The sequence below is a fragment of the Anas platyrhynchos genome, chromosome 3, assembly GCF_047663525.1.
Source record: "Anas platyrhynchos isolate ZD024472 breed Pekin duck chromosome 3, IASCAAS_PekinDuck_T2T, whole genome shotgun sequence".
Taxonomy (NCBI): Eukaryota; Metazoa; Chordata; class Aves; order Anseriformes; family Anatidae; genus Anas; species Anas platyrhynchos.
In genome coordinates this window covers 22,488,796-22,502,483 of record NC_092589.1, presented here as the reverse complement: position 1 = coordinate 22,502,483, position 13,688 = coordinate 22,488,796, and the positions used below count along the sequence as shown (strand labels likewise).

Genomic DNA, 13,688 nt, shown 5'->3' with positions numbered 1-13,688 from the left:
TTTTAAATTGTATTTACCTCTAAACTGATGATAAACTGTTCTATGGACTTGGATGGTCTAGAGTTAAAGAGTTAAAAATTAGTAATAGTTAAAAATGCATCCGAGTTCTGTTTAAGCAGTGCCAATACATGTGCTTCCACTGGCCACTACATACAGCAGTGTCTTCATTTTAAACTATGTAATAAATGAGAGTCTGTGCTACAGGTCCATTCTGTGTAAGAATTTGAGATCCTTTTCAGTGTTACTTTCATGCTGAAGGTACTTGAGTATTTGGAGATTCATTCAGATTATGCTTTAATTTTGTAAAGTTGAGTTGTGCAGCACACTTCATTTTATAATCATTTTATTGGTTTTCTTGTCTTTTGCAATTGTGAATTCTGTTTTTTTGTTGTTGCTGTTTTGTTTTGTTGTTGTTATTTTTAATTTTTAGCTGCTGACATGAACATTACGTCACATATTCCCTACTTAATTTTTGTTTATAAGAGCCATTTCAAACTTAAAGTGAGTCATGGTCCTCACCGTATTCTCTGTTCAGTGATACCCATATTCATATCTATTACTTATCTGTATTTTAAGACTATGAAAATACAGTGACAGTTACATCTCCACTTCGAAATAATTCTCTCAAGTCCCTTCTAAAATGCAAATAGGTCAACTCTTGTCTTATTGTAATCTCTTGTTAAAGAAGTTCACTTAAACTTTTGTCAAGCCTTTACATTACCTAAAGCATTGTGATGATAAAATTGAAGAGTTCTACAGCCATCTGCAGGAATGCATTGATACTGTGGCAGAATGGTGTGGCACTGTTTATAGTGAATTTGTTCCTCAGGTGAGAGAGATGCTCATTGGAATATAATGGATAGAGAAGTATTGATCCTTGCAGATTCATCTAATTACAATATAGAAATCAAGCTTGAAAACATTACTACATCATAATAGTATACAGCATAGGATTTTCCAAATCAGAGGACAGAAATTTAATAAACGTTGTTAAACAAAAAATACACAATATTCCACATCTGGCTTTGTTAGCAATCAGTACTTTTATGCATTTTTGACACAGAGCATAAAACCATTGTCTCCATTACTTAGAAGTTATCTTAGCAATGTCATAGTGTAGTCTGATAAATGGTTTGACAGTAAATATACTGGGGGACAAAATGAAGCTTGCGTTCAATGACGTTGTAACTGCTGAACACAATTACAGTGCATTAACGAAAGCAACTGCTCTGATATCAAAGCATTGCAGCTTGCAAGGAAAGTGACAGCTGCTAAAAGCAGAAAGAGTAAAGTGAGCAACAGACATCTTACAATGAAGCATATAAAATAAACATGCAAATATTTTGTTTTTAATGCCCTAGTACACGGAGTTCCCAAAATGGGATGACAGCCATGACAAGGGATTTGTACTAGTTCATATGAAGCTACCTGCTATTTAACACTATCTTCACTTCTTTCTGAATAGACTATGGATAAATTATTGGATTTTATTAGGATTTCTTTTAATTTGGGGGAGAGGGGTTGGGGTTGGTTTTGTTGTTGTTTTGTTGTTGCTTGTTTTATGTTGTGTGTTGTTCTTTGTTTTGTTTTGTTTTTGTTTGTTTGTTTCTTTCTTTACACTTGGAATGTCAGTGATAACAGATCCAGGTCTTTGCATTAACCTTCTCAGACACTAGGCTAGAGAATTTCTACCTCCAACAGCAGCAAAGATTATAATTACTAATGAGATAGTCAGGAACCACTGTCTGAGTTCAGTTGCTCACAAGGCGGATCACCATGTGAACAGTGCAGCTGTAGGTTCCATCCCACAGCAGTTCATTTAGGGGATGCAACCAAACGGTCCATTGACTGCAAAGGTCAGGTTAGATAAAAATCTGAAATAACCTACTAGAAACGTCTTGGAGAGGTGAACGTATGTAACAGCAGAAAAAAAAAGGCACTCATCAAAAATACTTGCTTGTTGAGCTTTGACAGTTATGGAAAAAGTGAAGTTTGTGTTTCATGGGCATGGATAGAATTATTTGGGGAGTTTGAAGAGACAATTGTTGGCTTGTTACCATAGCAAGGGAAAGTACCTTGAAAAAAAAAAATTGCAGGGAGGCTGCAACTCTTTAAGAAGAAGAAAACAAAATTTGACAGAGTGAGTGTTTGTCACAGGAATGTATAGATGTGTGTGAATTGCTTTGCATGACATTGCTTCTGTACAGAGGAGAAACATATTTGCAGTATCAAAACTACTTTTCATTATGTTCATTATTAACAAAAAGTTTTTTGTTTGTTTGTTTTACAGTTAGTGCCTTCCCCAGTCTGTCTCAGTTTTGAGGCTCTTATTTACCACATAGAATGGAGAATCTAAATACAGCACAGTAGATTAAAATATATAAATAAAAATTGACAGTAGTTTTTTCCAGTGTTTTTGTTTAATATTTTGAGGCATGACACAACAACAACAATTCCTGGCATGCTAGCATAAGTTCACACCAGCCTGGCTTTTGCAGCCCTCTGATTCCCCCCTGCCACAAGTTTGCCGCGGCTGTGACACTTGCAGGCCTGCTCCACCATGGTGCAGCTGATGCCCTGTCCATGCTCATATTTTTCTTATTGACAGTGAGTGTTCTTGCCAAACGCCAGGGACCATAGTCACATCTGTTTGTCTCCCAAGCTCGTCTGAGGCTGCTTAGGAACACTTTTTATCCAGAGGGCAGCTTTAACTAGGCCTAATACTCTGGAAAGCCTCTATTTGTAAATGCATACAATGAGGCGACAAGTTCCTGTTGTCGTTCCTTAAAAATTATTCCATTTGACACTGCTTGCTCCAGTCCCTGTCACCAGCACGTCAAAAGCCAAGTTTTCAGGCAAGGTGGTCTTAACAAGTTTTATTTTTTCCCTAATAAAATGCCTAGCTTCCCTCCAGAGTACTATTTATAAATGATAGCTAGAAGCAAGCTAGGGATAAGTAGAGAGATGTCAGGCAAATAGCTATATTCCTTTCTGTAATCCTCACTCTTCTGATTTAATGCTAAGGAACATAATGCTGAACTTAGCCTGATTGAGGGTCAGAGTTCTCCCTACTTTCTAATACCTCCATTACTAACAGTTCAAAACGTACTGTGTGGCTGAAGTATAATGTTTCATTTCATCCAACCTGCCAGCTCAATAGCTGTGATAGTTCTTGTCTCTTCCTCTTAAAAGCCCTGGCTTTTTGTTTTGCTGCAATCTGAACCAACAGTGCAGATCAGACGGTGAGACCTAGTGAAAGTAAACAACACGGCTTTAGCACTGAGAGTTAGTCTGAGGTTTGATGTTAGCGGCCATAAAAATGGATTTGACAAAGCTTAATTGGGGCTGTAGCGTATTGTTCTTTATTTGTGGCACATGGTATTTTCGACGACAACAAAGAAATACCCACTCTCACCTTGTCTGGTGATCGGGTTGCTGCGCTTTGCAAAGACGAATGATTCATTTACGCTGAAGGAACAAGGCTGCCTTTCAGACATTCATTGATTTAAATTAAAAAGTAACTGCTGTGTTCTACATGAAGGGTGACAACAATAACAAAGTAGTCCTTACTTAGTGTTATTTGTTGCAACTCTATTTGGTGTGCCTGGAGGAAAAGTGGGGAGACCCAAGTACCATAATCTTACAGATCAATAATCTAGATATCTCAATGTAGTGTAACAGATAATCAATTCAGGGTAAAATAACTCAAATGCTGCTAGCTGTTACTCCTGTAGCTTGGGTCCTCAGGTTCAATTGCCTGACTTTATTAATTTTTATCTTTCATCCTGCTTGTATTCCTGGACACTTTCCCCCTTTTTCATTCCAAAGAGAGAACACAGAGTTGCACAGTGTTTGATGTATCATTTACCACACCACTTATTCTGCATATAAGTGCATTATTCATCAGTGTATATAACATGTTTAACATCAGTGTTATATAAATATTCATTCCTCCATATTTTGTTTAAATATTAATTTTCTTTATTGTACAGTCAGTTATGGAAAAGTTACAATTATTGATTTCATTCTGAATTTAGAACTGAAATTTAGCACCACGCTAGTATCCTGGTTGTACTGCATTCAGTTTCTGGGTGTTAAAATAAGATGCAGTTTCAGCTTGGAAGAACTCTAAGAAAAAATTTGTTTTAGAGTAAGAGAAATTTGTGCTGAAATAGTTGACTTAATAACTGAAGCTAGAGTGCACTTCTGTGTGTATCTTTTTTTACTGGCATATTTTAGTATTTAAATAAAAGCACTGAAGTACATTCTTGCTAGTTTACTGTATTTTTTTTTTTTTACATATGTAGAAGATTGTACATTGCTTTTTTTATCAAGACATTGTTTTCCCTCTTTACATTATTGATCAGATTTGAGGTCTCTCAACATACATGGACATTTGCTATTCATTTAGATGCAGAACAGCTTAAAAATGTTTTTAAATGCAGTAAAGGATAGGTCATATACCCACACTGAAACAAGATCCCTTGAGTGACAGAGTATTACTGTGCTACAGTAGACAATCAGATGCAGTTCTCAGCTTGTACTTTTATCAACTTTCAATGCTGCTGTGGTAAAAAGTTCATGGTTTTGAGTAGCATTTATGGAAACATTAAAAGTATGACATAAATTATTCCATTTTTCCCTGTTCCGTTTTAGTTCTTCACAAAAAAAAAAAATAATAATAATAATAATAATGCAGACTACATATATTCCATTCTACAGGGATTGCACACTCCTGTAAGAAAAATCATTACTAAAATTCTCCTTTAACATTATCTCCTAAAATTCAATATTTGAAAATTCCAAATTTACCCTCTTTTGTGGTACCTGACTGTGACTAGCTGGCTGGAGTGCAATAAGTGCTTGTCTGTCATCTTCTACAGCCCCACCAATTTTCCAGTCTTAAAGTGTAAATTCATAATTGTTTAATGTGCATACTGGATAATGTGCTCTATTATATCATTCTCACAACTAGCCAATGAATTAGGAAAGGGCAAATTGGTGTGCTACAAGTTGACTTCATATACCTTTGAAGAGTTTACTGTTTCACGTTTTCTCATTCATTCTTCATCTTACCTTAAAAGAAATTGATAATACTTTTCCTGTAATAAATGTTGTTCTGACAGTTAGGCATTACTAGCCAATTGATAGCCTACCAACAATATTGTGATCTCTTTAGATAATTAATCTTCGCTATTTTCCTGTCAGGAGCAACAGTGTTTTTGTTTTATGTTGAGCTAGAAAGATCGCCAGTTTTGAAAATTAAAAAGCATTCCTTTTATATTATTCATTCCAGGAACAATTTATGATGCTGCATTTAGATACTGAGCGCTTGTCAACAAACATAATTATGCTTCGATATAAACAAGATTGGTGGCTTCATTGTGCAGCTTCATCTTGGCTGAATGTTTTGATATAGGTTCAGATTATACAAGCTGTGTATTTATGTGACATTTTTCTTCTTTTGTTAATAGTTTTCTCCTATAATTACTTGCAGGCAAACCAGTGTGCATTTAGGATCATTGTGCATGGGAGACATCAAACGGAGAAGGAAAGCTGCTCCCCTGCCAGGACCCACAGGTAACCAATTTCAGTGGGACAGAACACAAAACACAGTGTTAAATCTGTAAATACAAAGCAGTAGGTCAGTGACCCAGGGAAACACTGGGTAAATTCAGTAACTTATTATGTAACTTCAGATTTGTCCTATCCCTACTTGACAATGGAGTTAAAGAAATAAATATACTTAGTTCTCCCTCAGACATTCCCAATTTGTAGATCTATGTAACATAGCACTTCTTTAAAGAGAGTGAATCTTTTTTCATATACTGAGAATCACAGGCAGTAAAAATCACTGCTTGTGTATGTTTAAGCATTACAGGTTAGAAGACATAAGGTATCTTTTTTCTGTGAGGAATTTATATGAATATAACAAGTATCCTGTACCATTAAGTCATGATATGAATTATTGGGCAAACAATTGAAAATGTAGAGATAAGCTTTAAAACTAGTGCTGTATATTAAATAGGAGGCAACTTGCAAGCACATTTCTGAAAGATTTTTACAGATGCGAAGTCACAACCATTGCACGTATTTTGCTGATGTCACAGCTGTGAAATGACTTTTTCAATACCTAGCAGTGATGTATAGGACTCTTGTCAGTTTGTTTGTATTAATTATTTCTGTGCATACTGGAAGGATTAGACTGCATGTGTGTCTGTGTGAGGCTTTTTCTATATTGGTAATATGTAAATCTGGATTGCACATGGTAGTCGTATATCAATTTATTATAGCAACATACGCAATGCATCTTCAAGTATATTCTAGATATCTGTCTTTAGAGAAGCCTAATGTTTGTATTCCAGCTGAATTCCCCCTCCTGAAATTTCATTGTTTTAAACCTCAGTGGCAGAAACAGACCAAGAATAATATTAAAAATGTTATTAAAGCACCTTAGCGGCAGCAGTATGGAAAAAGAGGATGTCTGGGTCAGGTTCTAAGACTCTGAACATATGTGAAGTGAGAAAGAAAAATACTTAATGGCTGAAGAGAGAATAATATAATTATTTCTACAAGGTGATTTTCACTTCACAACTTTCAAGTACTAAAGGTTGTCATTTTGTACTAAGAGGGTATGAAGTATCATGAAATTCATTTTATTACTCATTTTACCTTGGGCTTTCAGTGTTCAGTATTTTATTTTACAAGCTGGTTCCTCTGTGTAACTTTGCAAAGCCAATATTTTGATACTAAAACAAATATATTCAATGTTATGTATCTATATATTCACAATTTCAGAGGTTGTGAATTTCTAAGACTTTCTTTTATGTGGAGGGTGACAGAGAATAATGGTGGGTAAAGTTATCATATGAGGTACCTTTTAACTAGTATGTAGGGTTATTTTCTTTTCAAGTTCAAGGTAATCTTTTTCAATTTTGCTCCCTACAGAAGGAAGGAGGATTTTTACTGTGTACTCACACAAGCTTTTTTCTGCATTTCATCACTGTAAATTTTTAAGCAAATATAAACTTTGGTAAACTTTGACTAAACATTTACATATGCATAGGTAATGTATAACATTTTGTAAATTACAGTTTTCTTCACTACTAATCTTGCTACAACTTTGTTGTTCAACTGTTATGGGCCTTGTTTGTTTGTGCGTGTCAATATTTTATACCACTTTATTTAAGGAACCGGGTAGAATTGGAAATATATCTGGAAATAAGGATAAAAAGAACGATTATGTTTATTATTGAATTATTCTGCTTTCAGTGGCTTTAGCAAAGGCATAGGAACAGAAGAGGTAGGTTTTATACAAAAGAATTTGTAGATAAACTGTTTTCTTGAAAGAAAGAGGAAAAAAAATATATGCTTACTTGAACACCAGTTGGAAAATAGAAGTTAATTATCTTCCATATTTAACATCATAGTGAAACTTGAAAGGCTGTCTGTAAATGAGTGATTAACTGCAATTTTTTTCTTGACCTGCATGTGTTACGTATTAGTAAAGTTTCACCTAATATAAGCCAATCCACTAAAGGAAAAAAAAAAAAAAAAGGTATTTTCAAAACCCCGTGGTTTTTGAAAAAAATGACACTGGGTACAGTAATTCCTATAGTGCTCTACACAGTTTTGAAAATAGTCATTTAAATGTTTAGATTCAATAGTACCAGAAAGAATGACTGGTGATACTGATGAAGTATTGAAATGTGTTCTCTGTTTCTGAGTCTCACAAGGGTAGCACCTGCTACTTTCAGACATCTTACAGAGCTATAGCCTTCTGGAGCAAGCAATGTTATTGGTTAAACATTTATTAATTGTGACAAGAACACCCAATTTATTTCAGTACTCCAGCTTATTTACTGCTCTTTCACCTTTGTATTTTGTATTGAAAAAGTAAAATGAATATTGATAGAGTTAGATATTGATTTCTAAATTTATAGCCTGTTCTCAGACTGCAGTCAAAGTCACATACCAATAGGTTTGTGTATATTAGTAACAAAGGATGTAGATTTACTTGTACAGCAATGAGAAACTATTGAAGCAAGAAAGTCTGAGCAGCACAGTGCATTTTACAGTTTGAAAAATGTCATTTGTAAAGGTGAAGAAAAGCTGTGTTGAAAAGCAATGAAGAAAATGGGAGATAATATTAGGTATGGATTGTTAGGAGCTGACAGTACTGAGATGGTAGGGTCCTATTCTGGCTTTTTTATTTTATTGAAATAAATATTCTGATTTGTGAATACTTGATATAGCCCCATCTGTGTGTTACCAGAGCTTAGATAGATAATTGGTTTATCAACTAAATAAGATACTAGGAAAAATTGTTTACTTCCTACAATTTTTTTTAAGAATCAAGTGTTATGCATTATGAATATATACTTTTTTGCACAGCTTCTTCCATGAAATCAATATTATTTCAGTGATTCAGCAGTCAGATTTGGGGCCAGGTCATTCTCAATGACTTTATACCTTCTCCAGCTACCTGAGCAGTAGAGCAATTTCAGATGACACCCTGACATATTTCATTGCAGCAATACAGTGCCCTCAAGTTTGTACAAAAAAAAAATCTTAGGCAAGCTAATAAATTATCATGGAAATAACGCTATCAAAACTGGCTTCCAATACCAATGAAAATAATAACAAAACAAAAAAAAAAATCATAATTTGTATGCAAGAGAAAGGACGTTCTCTGTAAAGTATTGTTTATACTTGAAATGCATGCATTAGGAATGCTTACAGTAATTTCAGTGAACATCTTAGATTACCTAGTTAAAGTCTCATATCAAGCCAGTAGATGCTACAGAATTTCAGATGCCATGTTCATATACTGTGTATGCATTCACCCCAGTTCCTTTCCTAGTGACTGTCATCTTCTGTACAAGCTTTATTTCTCACCCCACTCCTGTTTAATCCCCAAGACCTTTTAGAATGTTTTTTTTGGTTGGTTGGTTGGTTTGTTTTTGTTTTTAAATCAGAAACCTCTAAATCTTGCTTGCTGGAAATTTTCTTCGGTGTGCAAATTCTGCTTGACATCTGTGGGATGTTAATAACTTCATTTACACAGTGTAGAATGTTGGATCCAGAATTAAAAAGGTAAAGTTTTGCTCGTATGCATTACAAATAAACATTTATTTCTATTTGAAAACAATCTTTTTTGTCTGATATTTACATTAGTGTGCTTCATGGTTTGGAGCAGGAAGAAAGTCTGCAAAATCTATTTTAAAAAATATAAAGCTATTTTGTAGTTAAAATGCAAAGATTTTCCATTAAAAATGTATGTTATTATGCATTTTATGGGCAACTTAAGTAAGACTGATAATTTTTATGAAAAACACATTTCAGATGTTAACATCTTTGTCTGGATAGCATGTTGCGTTGCTACTCTTCAGGCTGGTACAGACTGAAATGACCAAGCTAAGTGTCTCATTTTAAAGAATGTGTTTTAATGAAAAATATGACAGATTCTTAATTACAGTAGAAATACTGAGCACTCCTATAATGCCATCATGACTCACTTTAACAAGGTAATCAAAAGGGTACATGTTTTCATTCCTTTTTAAAAATTGCCAACGGAACAGCTAAGCAAACTATTTTGCTGATGCTTAATATGTCAGTGATTAAAAATCAGGCCTGAATATCTGCAGTACCAAAATGATGATTTGAAAAAGATTGTGATTACAGTATGATAACAGAGGTGTCTGAGGGTAAGTTTGTAGTGAAGGTCAACTTCCTGAGATAGTTGCAAAGAAAGGGAAAACTTCTGCTGACTTGGTTGAACTGGCAGTAAATTTCCAAAATGCTAGCCAAACTACTTTATGCCTACTTTATTTCTAGTTTGATTCATTGCTTTTCCATCTAAATGTACAACTCCATAGACAGAAATCACTTTTCACAGAGCAATACAGCACTGACATGTTGTGAACGCTTCACCTTACTCTGTTTCTTCTCCTTGGTCTACCAAGGTCCTTTCTGGGGTACAAAGCCTATCTGCTTGATCTTCCAACATATGGATGCTCCTTGATACTCTTTTTTTTTTTTATTAACTGATTTCTTCAGGAGATGGAATTTTAGGGACTTCCTTTTACGTTTCTCTTCTGCTATCGTATTGTTTCACTAAATCAGTTCAAAAATTAAAAGATCGGGGAATGCCATACAGTATTTGAAACTACTGCCCCTGCAGAGCAAAAGACTTTTAATGTTGAGCAGAGGTCATCGGTTCAGGCAGGGTCCCTTTCATATGGTCACCAGAGTAACGAGGAGAGTTCAGTAGCAAACTTCAGAAGAAAAGATCCACAATGCAACAAGAACCGAGTTTATACTGGGAATTTGCCAAGGAATTTCTTGTGATACAGAGAAAAGTAGGAGAGAAGACAGAATTTTTCAGGCTCTACGCACAACCAATACTGAAGAACCTTTCAGATCAGCAGAAAACTATTTTCTTCATGCTCTCTTCTCCCAAAATGCAAAAGATTCAAAAATAATTATCCAAATGACTCTGGGAGTCTTTCCTAAGATAGCTGTTTCTTTCTGGCTGTGGAAAGCATTCAAATTGCCTTCTGTCCACAGAAGGTGATCTTTTGGACTTCACCTTCAAGAATCATAAACCGTCTTAACAGAGAATATCCCCAGTGTCCTTAAAGACTGTATTTAAGAAATTTCTGCTAGAAAAAGGCTAAACCAGACTTTTTGTTTTCAAGTTCCAAAGATACATCTTGTTAGGGGATTGTATGCATAAGACATAACTTTCAATGAAGCTGAAGGTATCAGCAGGAATATTCATCCTCTAGGTGCTCTGTAAGTTCTGCTCTTTCTCCACTAGGTACCATAAAAAAATGGTGCCCCACAGAGAAGCCACCTCCATTTTACATGCTTTTTTGTTGGTGGTGTTTTGTTTGTTTGTTTGTTTTTTAATCATCGCTTTTTCCATATGGGCTGATGCCATAATACAGTTTTCCCCAGAACACTGTTGGTAATACGGTATAGATGACCTGTTTCAGCATGTAGATAAAGGGCAGGTTATGAGAGGAAATTATTTTTCTCAGGACCATTTAACATAAGAATCCTGTTTTAACAAATTCTTCAAATTACTGGGAAGAGTTAATGAAATGAGCAACACTTCATATTCCTAGAACTCAACCAATAAAAGTGGCACATGACACTTCTGTCACCCTGCTTTAAGTTGATACCAAAGGACTCCTCTAGACCAGGAAAGGTTTGAGAGTTAAAATGTGCACTCAATAGTACTCCAACCACATAGGCACAGAAAAGGCAATAGAAGTGCCTATTACCTCCAGTATCCTGGCACTCCATCCCAATTTGGTTTAAGATCAGTTAGAGCTACTGTAATGGGTGTAGTCATAATATCCATTCAATCCTCAATCTTTCCACTGAAATTAATGATAACCGAGCTGTCCGTTTGGAGAATATTACTGTCGTTTAAGTTCTTTCCCTGTGGGATTCAGTGCAGGGTTACAGTTCTTTCAGAAAAGTCAGGGAATGCTAATTAGAAGTGAGCAATTTTGCTGTAAATTCTAGGTGTATTGAGCAGAACTTAGGAATGCTTCCTGGTGGAAATGCTTCTTCTGAAATTAAGTCTAGTGAGTCTTTCTGTCAGTATAGCTGGGATGTGAAGCTGACCCCAATTTGGACCCAAGTGAAAAGATGGGCTTGAATTTCAAGAGATTACCCTTACCAAGGAATAAATGGGATTCTACTAATTCTGTCTCTCTCCAGCCAACGTTAGTAAAGACTGAAAAGGCAAAAGGTACCTTAGCCACTGCGTGGTCTGATGGAGCATGAGAGGGGAAGAACACCTGGAAGCCCAGCTCCAAGTGACCTGTGGTGCTAGAGATGACCAGTTTAAACCAGTTCAGTGCCTGACTTTTCATCAGTGTGTGGATTTACGTTGGGAAGGTTGGAAATGAATATAAAATTTAGGGTCTATAGTGCAGGGAAGGATGCATCTACCCATGCTGCAATTGTGCAACCATTCCTTTAATACACCCAGCAGTGGGGCAGTAGGAATGAAACTCTAGCAGTGCCGACATTAACAGCATTGTGGTGTGACTGCTGGGTAGGTATGGAGGTTTCCAGCACCACCTGAGGTTCTGACTCTGTCCTCTGTGATGTTCTTAACACTGTGCCAGCTAGAGCAGAATACAGCGCAAGCTATAAGTGGGACTATAATTATTCTAAGATTGTTCTTTAGACACAATGTATAATACCTCAATGTGAAGCATATGTAAAAGTCTGGTCTAAAATTCAAATCTCAAATACTTAGCTAAATAATATGGTATTTTCATAAGTGATTTTTTTTTTATTATTTATGCAGCTATAGAATACTGATTTGTGAAAAACACTGGAGGTACTGATGTTAAAAATACCAGTACGACTGTCAACTATGTCACATTGCTGACTTCATACAATTATCCAAAATGGTTTTAAGCATCTAGGCAGTCTGATTCTCATTTTGTTAGAGAGAACTGGCATTAAAAAAAAGATGCACTACAGCGACATGTTATTTTGATTATGTTCCTTCTAAAATGTATTGTGTATCAAGATCAGTCCCTACTGTTCTGAGCTCATCTGTCTAGTGAGAAATCAGAAAAGAAAAAGAAGAGATGGAATATTAAATGCTTTCAGAAAATGAGGGGGAAAGTGCACTAGCTTTTAAAGTGAAGCAGCATGTATCGTTTCGCCTTCCATTGGCTGTTTATCCAACATCAATACAACACTTTAGGAGCCAAATTACTAAACAAGCTGCCAATTAGGCTTGCAGTCAGCTGGATAGATTAGTGGCTAAGAGAGGCAGATACAAGATTTTCATCTCTTGAGCCAATTACGCAAGTGAATTACCATCCACAATGCTCCTTGGAAGATTTGAGGTAGAAAGACTGACTCTGCTGTGATAGACATAAGTGAGATCCAGGGTAGGGGGTAAGGGTTAGCAGGCCATGTATTGCAAAAATTACCCAAGCAAAAAGAGATCCTTCTAGGAAAGGATTTAAAGGATTTAAGGCTGCTGGGAGCGATAGAGGAGGAAATAATAGTTGTGGTATGCTCTGCAAAGGCATTGCTGTTCTACTCACAGGTCTTAATCATATAAAAGAAAGATGAAAGGCCAAGACTATATTTCTGTACAGTGTCATTTTCTCAGAACTGTTTAAAAAAACATTTTCTTAACATCAAAAATAGTTTAGCAGCCAGAGATTACTTCAGTATGCCTTCATTTGTTTCTTCCAACTGGAATAATTTTTATTTTTTTTTTTTTTAAAAAAAAAGCATTTTTTTAAATAAGGGTTATTTAAGAGATTGAACCTAGCTATATTCTGATTTTATTCATTCCAATTTAAAGCAAACATACTTGATGTTAGTCTTATCCAGAAAATGGTCCATACAAATAAATATTGTCACGGTAATAGTTGATAGGGTCACAGTTGCTTTATTATTCTATAATAAATGATAACTTAATTGGTGAGCTTTTAAGTATTTTAGAAGAAGCATTTTTCAAATACAATGGATCTGTCAGATAAAAACTGTACGTAGGCTCATTTGTTTCCTGCTGAGATGGTGCAACATTGTTTCTTAAATGTGAAGCAAATTTAAAACCTGAACTTTTGCAAGCTGTTGTATCCAAAAATGATTAAACAGATGTGGAGCCTGCAGCAGCATTAGACCTCTGATCT

At 35.5% G+C, this 13,688-nt stretch overlaps 1 protein-coding gene across 2 annotated transcripts in view; it reads left to right on the top strand.

Moving 5' to 3' along the window:
- Positions 1–13,688, top strand: part of GPATCH2 (G-patch domain containing 2) — a 123,182-nt gene that overhangs the window by 101,920 nt on the left and 7,574 nt on the right. For both annotated transcript variants that reach the window (XM_027453741.3, XM_027453742.3), the window contains exon 9: positions 5,498–5,580. In XM_027453741.3, the coding sequence (XP_027309542.1) occupies positions 5,498–5,580 (83 nt within the window). The remainder of the gene's footprint in view (positions 1–5,497; positions 5,581–13,688) is intronic.